We start from the raw sequence: 12,282 nt of genomic DNA, 5'->3' as shown, positions 1-12,282 counted from the left end.
AATAGCTAATTGAATCATAGCCAACAGATCATTAATTTGCAGGGAAGTCCTAACTGTAAACTGACAAACAAAAGTTGCTTTAGTCTCTGAGCTGGGTTTTGAAAGATGCTAATGTTTAATAACTTATATGCAAATCATATGGGTTTTTTTAATTTGGGCAAAGCGTCTTCTGATAAAAAACAAAATTTAATGCAACCCATCCACAAACTTTTTCTCATGCAGGTTAGCCAGTACACCTTTGCTATGTGCAGTTATAGAGAGAAAAAATCTGAACCACAAGAATTAATGCAGCTTGAAGGATACACCGTGGATTATACAGATCCCCACCCAGGTAATTCTAAGTCCAGTCACTTTCCCTGCCATTCATGTATTTATGAAATTCTCGTAAATATCCTATGCTTGTTCTACTTTCAAACTGTACTCAATGAATAGGGTGCATATTTCACTTATATACCTGGACAAGACTGTATGAGATTCAAATCATATCTTTTTGAGAGCTTCTTAGTTTTGGCTATAGCTTGTCATCTCTGTTATCTTGGTACAAGGATGACATATGTGAAAGTTACTGTAATAGAAAAATTATATGAGGTATATCAGCAACGCTTAGGTAAACTTCTTTACTGGAAAGCAAAATGGTACAAGAAATAGATTTGGGGAAAGAAATGGCAAATGAATTATATATTATACTGATTTTCTCCCCAATAACACATTCTTATACTTCTCTCCCTCCCTCCATATTAATACTAGGTATGCTACTAGACACTTAGTATCTAAAATTGGTGAGAGAGTGAATGAATGAATGAATATATGGAGATTAATGAGATTAATAAAGCCTAATTAAGAAATATATAGATATTAATAAATATAGAGATTAAGAAATTAATATATAGAGATTAAAAATAGAAATCTGTGATCACATTCACGAATCGGTCACTTAAAAATGTAAATGCCTTCTCTGCAAAAGAATTTTGCAAAAAATAAAATACCATACAATGTAAGTATCATTTTTGCCTTACCTGTATTTTTTTTTTTCTGCTAAATTCATCATGTATTTCTCCTGCCTATAGAATGAGAAATATGCCAACATAAGACTTTCTTCTCTGGCATGAAATTTCAGATTATGCTATGCATTTCTATGGGGTAGGTTTGTATGTCTTGCAGAATGTTACTGTGTCATGGATTGTTCATGTCCCTAAGCTATTTTTAATTTCCAGAGTGTCAGGAAAGTTTAAACCTTTCTTATGATTCCCTACAATTCTTGGATTGTGGATTTGATCCTCCACCAAAAATCGTTTAAAACATTGAGCTGCTAATATCAGATTGATTCTTTTCCATGAGACCATGTAGTGAATGAGATTCAAATCGCCAGTTGTGTAAGTTTCTAACGATGTCTTTCTCCCTCCACAGGCCTTCAGGGTGGTCAGATGTTCTTTAATGCTGTTAAAGAAGGAGACACCGTAATATTTGCCAGCGATGATGAACAGGATAGAATATTATGGGTTCAAGCCATGTACAGGGCCACAGGTCAATCATATAAACCCATTCCTGCAATTCAAACCCAGAAGCTGAATCCTAGAGGAGGAACTCTCCATGCAGATGCTCAGCTTTGTAAGTTTTGTTAAAAAATAATTTGATTATCAATTAATAACCTTAATAAGATAAAATTATCTGTGGCAAATTTGTTCAGTATTATAGTTTACATCATTAACAGATACCTAATTGAATAAAAATAATTCATATTAGTAGTCATAGAATCAGTTATCTAATTTTTCCCACAGATCTGGAGTAAATCGAGCCTGTGGTTTCTGATCATGAATTTGCCAAGCATTGGGTATCTCTGGGAATCTCAAGAGTGTATAAGAAAATTCTCTAGAACCTCTCAAAAGAAAATTTAACTTAATGTGATTTTAACTTGTGTGTCCTATAGAAGTGGGAAAAGTATTGCAAAAACAATTGGCATTGAAAGGATTTCAGAATACTAAAATGATCAACCATCACTTTCTAGAGTTAATAACCCAGAAGGATAATAGGGCTATTTTCTATTATAGATTGATAACAAAAAAAAAAGCTTACTTTTTCTAAATACCTTAATATTCATGTCATTTTCCATATGCTAATTTAAATCAAGAACTATATTTTTCATTTTAATTTACAAGTGATTAATAACAAATTATGTAATAATGACAAAAACATTTTCAAACATAGCTTTAATAATCATTCACCCAAATGTTCTAACTTGTTATATTCCTTTGCAAAACTTCTTTAATTTCTCCTGTAATAAATCGGTTTGTCTATAACTTTAAGCTCAAATTGTGGCTTTTCAATAAACGCCTTTTTACTCTCAAGATTCTTCTCCAGGGGAGTAACATCTTGACATGCATTATTCTCTTCTCCTACTTTTCATGCATTAAATAACTACTCTTCTTTTTAAGCACCCTTCAGTGTCATGTCTGGGCATCTTAACAAAGGCACTTTAGGCCAAATAATTAAGGATGGAATATGAGCTCAACTCCACTCACCTTTTTGCTTTAGGGTTTAAAGTATACCCCTTTAAATTTATCACAATCCTCCATGTGATATTATATCACTTCATGAATAGTATATGAACCTTACGATAGTGTACTCCCATTTCGCCCCTCCTGGACTCTACTGTTCTTCTCATATATTTTACTTCCAAATATGTTTTAAATCCCATAATACATTCCTGTTATTGCCTTAAACAGTCAATTACCTTTTAAGGAAATTTAAATAACATGAGAAAATGTTATCCTTACCCATGTAGTTACCATTTCCAGCACTCTTCATTCTCTTAAAGGACTTCCTTTGACTCTTCTTGTACTGCAAGTCTGATGATGATGAATTCTTTCAGCTTTTTTATATATGAAAAATTCTTTATTTTACCTTCATTTGAAGGATATTTTTCTTTCAGTGCTTTAAAGATTTTGCTCCACTTTCTGCTGAGTTGCTTTGTTTTGTTTTTCCTGATGAGAACTGTGCTACATTTTTGTTTGTTCCTCTGTACATAGCGTGTCCTTTTTCCCCTAGCTGCTTTACAGATTTTCTCTTCAGTGCCGGTTTTGAGCAGTTTGCTTATGGTGTGCCTTGGCGTAATTTTCTTCAGGAAAATGTTCTTGAGCTTTATTCTGAGACACAGTTAAGTTACATGGAAAGAATTCATTCCTTTCAGGTTTTGCTCTTAAGTTTTGTTAGGTGGGACCAAACAACGTCTAGTCTGGGATTAATTGTCCCCACTCTGGACCAAGATTGTTCTAAAGGACTCTAAATGATAACCCATGAATTTTGAAGTTTTATATTCTCGCTGTTGGAAACAAGTATTTTCTAGGTTCTGTGTGAGTTTTGGGCACTATCCCCTTTAATCCTTTACAGTGATTCTTTCCCTGGCCTCAAGTAGTTGCCTCACATGCATGAGGTGGTCAGTATTCGACTGAGTACAGAAGTGGGTAGGGCAAGGGAAGAGAACGCTTCCCTGCAAACTCGAGCCATCTTGGCTTTCCTGAGCTGTCAGCTCCATCATCGCAGAGACCACTAGCTCTTCCTGGGTTCTTGTTCCCTGTGCCACAGCTTTGAAAGTTTCTCCTGGCATTAACCTGGGGCAATTGTAAGCTCATCTCATTTGTTTCTCCTCTCTCAAGAAGCATTATCCTATGTTTCCTGATGCCCGATGTTTTGACAACTATTTTTTATATGTATTTTTTTCTGAATTTTCAGTTGTTTCAGGTAGGAGGGTATATCTCTTTTCATTTATGCCATCCTGACCAGAAGCAGAATGATTTTTTTTTTTTTTGTAACTTAAAGCAAGATTTCTCAACCTTGGCACTGTTAACATTCTGGACCAGATAACTCTTTGTTTCAGGGGTTGGAGTGAGGGCTATCCTGTATATTACAGGATGTTTAGCATCATCCTTGGCTTCTACTCACTAGATAGATGCCAGTAGCAACCCCACAACCCATGTCTGACAACCAAAAATATCTCCAGACATTGCCAAATGTTCCAGGAGGCAGGGTTGTAGATGGGGAAGAATTACACCTGTTTGAAAACCACTGAATTACAGTGACTTGAAAATTATTTTTGTGAAAATATCTTCCTCATTCACTTGTGTTCCAGTATTTTTTCTTAACATCCTAAGTGCAAGGAATACCCAAAGAATGTGCTAAGCTCGTGGATGTCCTCCATCTTGCACAGAGTGGCAAGGAAAGTGGTCAGGAACCACTGGCCTAGAACATTAAGGTCATGACTACACGATACAAAATTAATAAAGGGTCTAATAATCACTTGATTCAGATAGCCAGGTAATCTCTTTCTAACAAGCCTTTCTACTGTTAGATACCAATGCATTGTCAAGGCAGTGTTATCAGGCTAATTGTAACTGAATTTTCTAGCCCCTTATTAACTTGCTCTAAAAAAGCTAAATTTGTTCTAAAATGTGAAACTGTTTCCATTGGGTTAGCAGAAGCTTTCTTTTTTCCAGGATTTTAGTAAAGTTTTCTATAGAGCAGACCCTGCTGTTTTATCTTTCTTTATTTAAAAAAGAAAAAAAAGCAAGGAAGAACAATGTGTTCCTACCATATTCAATGAGAATACTGACCGTGATGTCTATCAGAGATGCCACTGGTTTGCTCCAGAAAGTAGATTTGCCCTTAGTATTGTCTTCCCTTCCTTAACTTCCATAGCATTCCCTTTTCTTCTTTCTTGATCATCTCTTGGAAGAACAACTTGTAGTCATTAGTAGAAACTAAGAAAATAACATCATTAAAATGACTAGGTATAGAAATAAATACATTCCTAACCCATTTAAATATGCTTTGTTTTTCATTTCTTTGCTGACCTATAGCTGCTAAGGGTAAGTATTTTCATGATTTTGGTGGTTTTTTGCTTCATTGTATTAAAATGTTTGTAATGTTACGATTTTTGAAGGAATATCATGATCTTGTTTACAATGTCAGTCTCCTACTTTCTAGGCAAATCCAGAATATTTAGGTTAACTTTACCATTTATGAAACAGAAATACCTATTTTTGCCACAGCAGAAAAGTAGAAACAACCTAATCTCTACTATTTATGGGGGCATAATGGCTATGAAGGTGTTCCAAGAGCACGCAAAAAGAGTGCTCACTGTTAAGTGTAAAAATTGCTAAATTATGTCAGTGGTATTATTTTCATTGTGTAAAAAAAAACCCAATTTTAAAAATATACATAGAATTATATCTAAAATGCTCACAGTGGATGACTTTAATTAGACTAGTTGCTACCCATTTCCTCTATTTCCTGAATTTTCTTTGAAGTATCTATTTTACAAGTTAAAAGAAGAAAGCATGTTTTTAAAACTAAGCGTACTGAACATTTAGGGGATATTTAGAACAAAATAATAAGTTTATGAAATCTAACTTAGAAGACCACCTTCTTATCTTTTTTAGGATATAAATAATGTATTTACAGGTTTCTCTGATAAGTGAATCTCTTCTGCTTCCCTATTTCTTTGACTCTCAGAATGTGTAGAAATTCTAGCTGCAAACAATGCACAGCCTTGGGCCTGACTGACAGACATTCTTTGGTTGCACTGTCCTTCTTTGCTGTCTCCAACCAGAATACCATGCAAGCATGTTGTTTTTCATTTTTCTCTCCCTTATGTATGCAACATAATGCAATGTTTATGTTATGTAATACAACACGGTACTAGTTGACTTCGATAATAATGTCAAAAATGAACCAGAAAAGTTACCTTCTTTTTGATTTTAAGCCAAATTTCTTTTAAATCGTTAAATCAGAGTATAAGCTTGTATTTAATTTTATATGCTGCTTTTCCTGATTGATCCAATAAGTTAAATTGCACACTTCATTGGTAAAGTATGTCTTACTTTAAATTGAATATATTATTTCAAATAAATGCTGAATACTTGTTTACTTTGCCCATGATTCTAGGTCCGTATGTGTTGATTAAAATTGTCATCATGTGACAATATTACGTATGTGTTATTTGCCGCAGAAAGCTAGATGTGTACATCCATACATCAGTTTTTGATCAATTTAACAAAATCAGGCTAAGAAATTGAGTCAATAATAGAGGTGTGAACAAACTTCTAATTAATATATCTTATCAACTGTTTCTCTTTGGTCTTCAGCATAAAACATGCATACATAAAATATGAACATACCACCCAGGATGATCTACGTAAAATCTTAACATTAAACTCTTCCTATTAACAGCATGTGGGTGCTATAAAAAGAGAGGTGGTACATACTGCTCTGTGCCACTTTTTGTTTGTTGGTTTGGTTTTGAGGAAGATTAGCCCTGAGCTAAGTACCGCCAATCCTCCTCTTTTTGCTGAGGAAGACTGGCCCTGAGCTAACATCCATGCCCATCTTCCTCTACTTTATACGTGGGACACCTGCCACAGCACGGCATGCCAAGGGGTGCCATGTCCGCACCCGGGATCCAAACCGGCGAACCCCGGGCCACCGAGAAGCAGAACATGCGAACTTAACCGCTGCGCCACCAGGCCGGCCGCTGTGCCACTTTTAACTTCCTGTAAATTTTCAAGCTCAGTGAGAGTCTGAGCTAAAAGAAAACTATAGTCAGGTGTGGGTAGCAGTAAATGCAGCTACAGGCAAACATCTAAACATAGGACGATTTTAAACCAAGTTATGATATTTCAAAAGATTCATTTGAGGCTTAGTTCAGCTCAGGGTTTTGCAGGAGAGGGGATGAGCTCTTAGCTAGCAGCACCCTCTTCTTGGTCCTTTTGGTACTTGAGTCCCAGGCCTGGACACCTGAATGGTCTCAGAATGCTAATGAATGGCCTCCTCTTCTCCTTCAGTGACCCCTTGCTCTTTCCCCCAACTCTTTTTCCTCCCCTTCGCCTTTTATATCCCTAATTGCTCACAAAACCAGGAGCAGCAAAAAATGCAGCATCTTTCAAATTAGTTGCAAAGGAAGGAGAAATATTTCAGGTAAATATTTTCCCCATCTCGTGTTTTGAACTCTAACTTAGATGCCTTTCCTGGAATTTGAGTTCTTGAGCACAAAGGGGCTGGCTGTGGTTAGTGCCTACCACATGGCCTCCCCACCGCAGTGGGGCCTACCAGCTTACTGATAGTCTTCCCATTGTTTCCAAGTCAGTGTTGACTGTTTAAATTGATACTGTCAGCCTTCTTATTCTTTTCTCTTGATTTCAACAGCTGTTACCCTAATGAAATTTTTAAATTTTCAGGTTCTATTTGAATAAAGCTTTTAGTACCTTACATGTATAGCAAATAGTAATCTTTCTCAATTTGGGTTTTATTCCATCCACTTTTACCACACCTGGGGACAATACCACCTAAAGATGCTGAAGTGTATATCCAACTGTTACCATAGAAACTCTCCCCATCAGTATCCTCAATTACCATGTCCCACATCTGTAGTTAGTCCATAGGTCACTCATCAGAATTTATGACAGTTTGCAGTACATTGATAATTTTCTTATGTTTTGGAAGACATACTGAACTGAAATTTGTCATTATCAGTGAACATTTGATTAGTGTCGTGAATAATTTTTAAAACTAGTCACCATAATTCTGTGTTAAAATAAACTTTAATTAAAGATAATCCAGTGTAACCCAATTTTAAAGCAAGTCTCCCAGCCTTGGATTTGGCTATGATATTGATTTGAAAGCACGTTTTCCATTTGATCCAGATGATATCTCTGTGTTTCCTTCGAGTTAAATGTAGGTATGTTATCCTCAGAGAAAATTATATGAAAATGTTCTTTTATGAAAATAAGAAACTAGGTATTATTTTAATGGTAGCTGATTGCCTGTTATTTTATTTCATGAGAGAATTTTAAGTCAAGATTTCTCACATAGATCAAAACTGTTGCCTTTTCAATTTATTTTTATTTCTTCATAAATTCATGGAAACTAATGGCATAATGGTACATGGTGAAGTGTATTTGCATAAAATATTTTGAATTGTGGTTGTCACACATAGGAAGAACAGAGTAGAGATGCTTGCTCTTAACAGCTTGTGTTTTGAAGGTGGGATAACCTCAAAGAGTACATTTCGCTTTCATAGAATTATAGCCCCAGAGAGATTGTAGGTTTGGGGGGGTTTTTTAAAATAAAATCTTTAGTGGGTTTACTTACCTGTATGTTTTTCCATTGTCAATGTGGAGTTTTGTGACTTAAATTGCTTACCATGAATATACAGTATTTTTATCACTAATGGTAATTGTTAGAAAAGTAATTTTCCATTTATGTGTGTGATTCAGAAAGGCTTGTCACATTAGTAAATATATGGTTTAAAGTTATATTTCATGAGGAAGCTGCTTCGTAAAGTAAATTCATTTTTGAAAATGATTTAATTGTAGAAATGAAACCTAGACTCATTTCTTCAGAAACTTGTATATTTTATTTAAATACTGTTAACCCATTGTTTTAAAATAAGAATTTGCTTCTACAAACCTTTATAGTAAAGGACAACTATGGATTTTTTTCTCTGAAATTTATTACATGTCCTTTTCTCAACAGATAAGCCATTAATGGGCGTTATTTTTAACTCCTTGTTATGACCTTCTCTGGTGAAAGAAATAATGAATACAATTCAGCAGATGTTTTATAAAACTGGTAATTTAATTTCATAAGGTGATACTAAAAGATTTTTTTACTCAGATAAATGAAGAAATGAAGATTCTAAGATAAATTCTTTAAGATACAAAATAGTCTTCTGGTTTTATAATTTATGTGCCTTGCATTTTTTAATAGTCTGCTTCCTACTCATTTGATATTATTTCACACTATCATATATTTAACTTTATATTAAAAGACTATCAGACATAAGAATAAAATACAAGAAAATTTAGACTGTCTCATTTCTCAGTTCAGGGAAGGCAGTTTAGTGTTCATCCAATTAATACTCATTTACTGCATGTAACGTCTTTAATCATTCAGTTAAGTAGCTATTAAATGTAGAGGACTACATATGCTACCTTTTCAATGGATGATAACCTCATACCTCTCATCGTCAATGAATGGCCATTCATTGCTTACTTGCTGCGTTCACCATTTCATATCTGTCATTGATGTGAGATATAAATTAGTTTGTTTCTCTTTTTTTTTAAATCTGATTCTGAAGACCCTTCAGCTTGAATTATACAGTTCTTCCATCCACAAATATGGCTGAAAGTTAAACTTGACATGGATCAATATGATCTGGGCTAAATATCTAAATGTGACTGATTATGTTAGCATCATGTCCACAGATCAATATTGAGTTTTATTATAAGCCTGACTCTATAATTGGGTTTAATCAATAAACTTTTGTCTCCTTTCCTTTGCAATTTTAGGGTTGTACCATATAGGTTTTAAAAACTACATTTAGCTTGCATTTAGGACTCTGCTTCTTGTGATGACCAGAAATGAGATCTATCTGTGAATTTTAAGGGACAATGGAGCCTTGGCTCTACCATTGTGAGGAGAGTCCACTTTCATCTTGATAACGGATTACTTGCTCAATACGCACTACATTTCTAACAGAGCTAATGTAGTAACACCCCAGCACTCCTTTTGGGTGGCATGAGGCTTTTTCTCTCTACTCTTAGTAAATAACTCACATTGAAGACTTTGACAAAACATACCATTAATGAAAGCAATCATAAAAGCTTGCCTTTTGATAAACCCGCAGGGTCTACAGGCGTTGAAAGATGCAATCTGTAAAGAACAATGAATTTGGGCCTTTGATTGAAAGTGCCATTTGGGACGTTATGCTTTGTCTGCATATTTGCACAAACGTGATGCTCCCTTTTTCATGTCTCTTAAACTTGAAGCTTGAGAGCATTCATTGCCATTTCTACGTTAAGGTTGGTCCCATTAAAAGCTCCATACAAAAAAAGACTGGAAGTGATCCAGCTGAAGCTTGTGTGTTCATTTCTGCCCTAGTTTGCCATTTGGGAAGCAGGCTTCCAGCCATCATTGTGTTTTTTTATGAACAGACGTGGGTTCTTTTCCAGTCAGTTCCTTCAGTAATATATACTTAAAATGCATCAGCTTTTCTTAAAGTTGGAAAAAATTATTTCTGTGATGGATATTTGAAGTGGCTTTGAATGAAAATAGAATTTCCTCATTCCAAATGATTGGCAGATTTTTCTCTGTCATTTGTATTTAGGCTCCAAAAAAATTGCAAGCTATGTTAATGTACAGAATTCTTGGCATCATATTTTATGTGATAGAAGTCTTCTCTTGTCACAAGGCATGTGTTTTGTGTTCTTAAAAAACTGCGTTTGCTCATTATTGAACCAGAAAAATAAATGGATTATACATGCTTTTCTGAATTTACAGATGCAGACCGTTTTCAAAAACATGGTATGGATGAGTTTATTTCTGCAAATCCTTGCAAGCTTGACCACGCCTTCCTTTTTAGAATACTTCAGAGGCAGACCTTGGATCACAGACTGAATGATTCCTATTCTTGCTTGGTGAGTACAAGTCTGTCTGTCTAGTCCCCTATAGGTTAGAATAAGTGAGAAATACTTGTTATGAAGTGGCATTTTATTCCTGACTCTTTTAATAACTGTAGTTGGAGTTAGGGATAAAGGAGTCCAATCGATTGCTTCCCAATTTGAAAATTATACACTTGAAGACCACTGCTGTGCCACTCAATAGACACGGGAATAGAGTCAAACAGACACTGAACTGTGGTTTATCAGTCTCTCTGGAGAAGCTGAATGAAAATATAAGGGTTTAATGAAGATTAAAAAAACTTCTGTGGTAGGATCTACTGAGACCTGTACAGACATTTTAAGGGTTAGATTCTGCTCACCAAATGTTGATATCTTTCATTTCTCTCTTTTGTTTTTAGAAAGACAACTTAAGTGACAGGGCAAAGAAGCAGTGGGATAAACAATATGACAGGGGCTGTATATAATAGAGGAAAGCTGTAGTTTCATTTAACCCTCGGAGATAATTTGAATTCCTTAAAAAAGGAAAAGGAATTAAATTGAGTCACTAAACTGCTACTTTGTATGTGTTGAAACCAGCCAAAATTTGGGATATGAAGTATAATTTACTTTTAGAAGGAAAGCTTGGCTCCTTAGAATGTGGGCATTAAACTATAGCCTAGGAATCATAGTGCCTTTCCAAGGATTTATATTGTCAGTGGCAGTTCCTCTGGAATTTTTCCAGCCAGAATATGCCTATTTCTGTCAACACTTAGTCTCTTGACTACTGAACATAGTAGATGCATGCAATAAAGTTATATTCTCTTTAAAGTAAGTTTTCAGACAGGGTGTCCCCTCAGCTCATTGCCATTGAGCTGGGAGAGGAAGAAATGAAACAGCTTGTTGCCATGATCACACTGATGCCTCATTAATTCATTTGTAGACTCTTGATTAAGTACTTATCATTCAAAATGTAATTGTATAGTTTAAGCTTGATCCAGCCCAAACTTTACAGTTATGTGGAGAGTAAAACAAAGCATCACAAAACCCTGATATCTTTCCAGGGACAAGCACACACAGAGTGAACATCACTAAAGGATGCTTTCCTCTTGGATTCCACTCAATGGGGCTGGTACCTGAATTTTGGAAAGTCATTTTGTTTATGTGGGCGACTCACTTGTCATATGGAGTCTGAGGAGAACACTGCAGTGTGTCTTCAACTGCACCTAGAGGGTAGTGAACATGGTGTGATTAGAAAGAGTGTTTGCAGGCAGGATGACTGGGTGTAAATCATGGCTCAACAACTGATTTGCAGGGTAGTCTTGAGCAACTCAGTAAACCTCTCTGAACTTCAGCTTATATATTTGCAACATAAAGATCATAATGACTACCGTGCATGATGATTCTAAATATTAAAGATATATTATGTGTGGTATGTCTAGTACACTGCCTGTCCCATCTCCAGAGTAAGTATTCAGGTGTTCTTTTTTCTCCTCTTCCTTCTCTTCTTTACTGTAGTTCATCTTTCTACATTTATCACCATTTTTTCCTTCTCTTGTATGATTATCCTGCCCCTTTTAAAACTGTCTATTCTCCCTTCTTTCTCTTAAATTAATCCATATAAATCCATATAATCCATGGAAACATTTTCTAAACCAGCTCTATCTAACCCTGTCCTCAAATGTTAGCCAAGCAGGCTGCCTTCTGTTTCAGTTGGCATGCACATGCACACACACATACACACATACACACCCACACTCACACACCCACATCCACACCCACCACCCCCCAACATCTCATTTCAAGAAAAACAGAAACTTCTACTATAAAACATTAACTTTGTTATATTGGT

At 35.4% G+C, this 12,282-nt stretch overlaps 1 protein-coding gene across 12 annotated transcripts in view; it reads left to right on the top strand.

The window, feature by feature from the left end:
* CADPS2 (calcium dependent secretion activator 2) overlaps window positions 1–12,282 on the top strand; it is a 495,842-nt gene that overhangs the window by 339,575 nt on the left and 143,985 nt on the right. For all 12 annotated transcript variants that reach the window (XM_070264987.1, XM_001502202.7, XM_070264989.1 and 9 more), the window contains exons 10-12: window positions 223–331; window positions 1,408–1,608; window positions 10,333–10,469. In XM_070264987.1, the coding sequence (XP_070121088.1) occupies window positions 223–331; window positions 1,408–1,608; window positions 10,333–10,469 (447 nt within the window). The remainder of the gene's footprint in view (window positions 1–222; window positions 332–1,407; window positions 1,609–10,332; window positions 10,470–12,282) is intronic.

This window comes from Equus caballus, chromosome 4 (assembly GCF_041296265.1).
Source record: "Equus caballus isolate H_3958 breed thoroughbred chromosome 4, TB-T2T, whole genome shotgun sequence".
NCBI lineage: Eukaryota > Metazoa > Chordata > Mammalia > Perissodactyla > Equidae > Equus > Equus caballus.
Note: the sequence above shows the minus strand (reverse complement) of the source record. Positions and strands in the feature narration are given on the sequence as shown.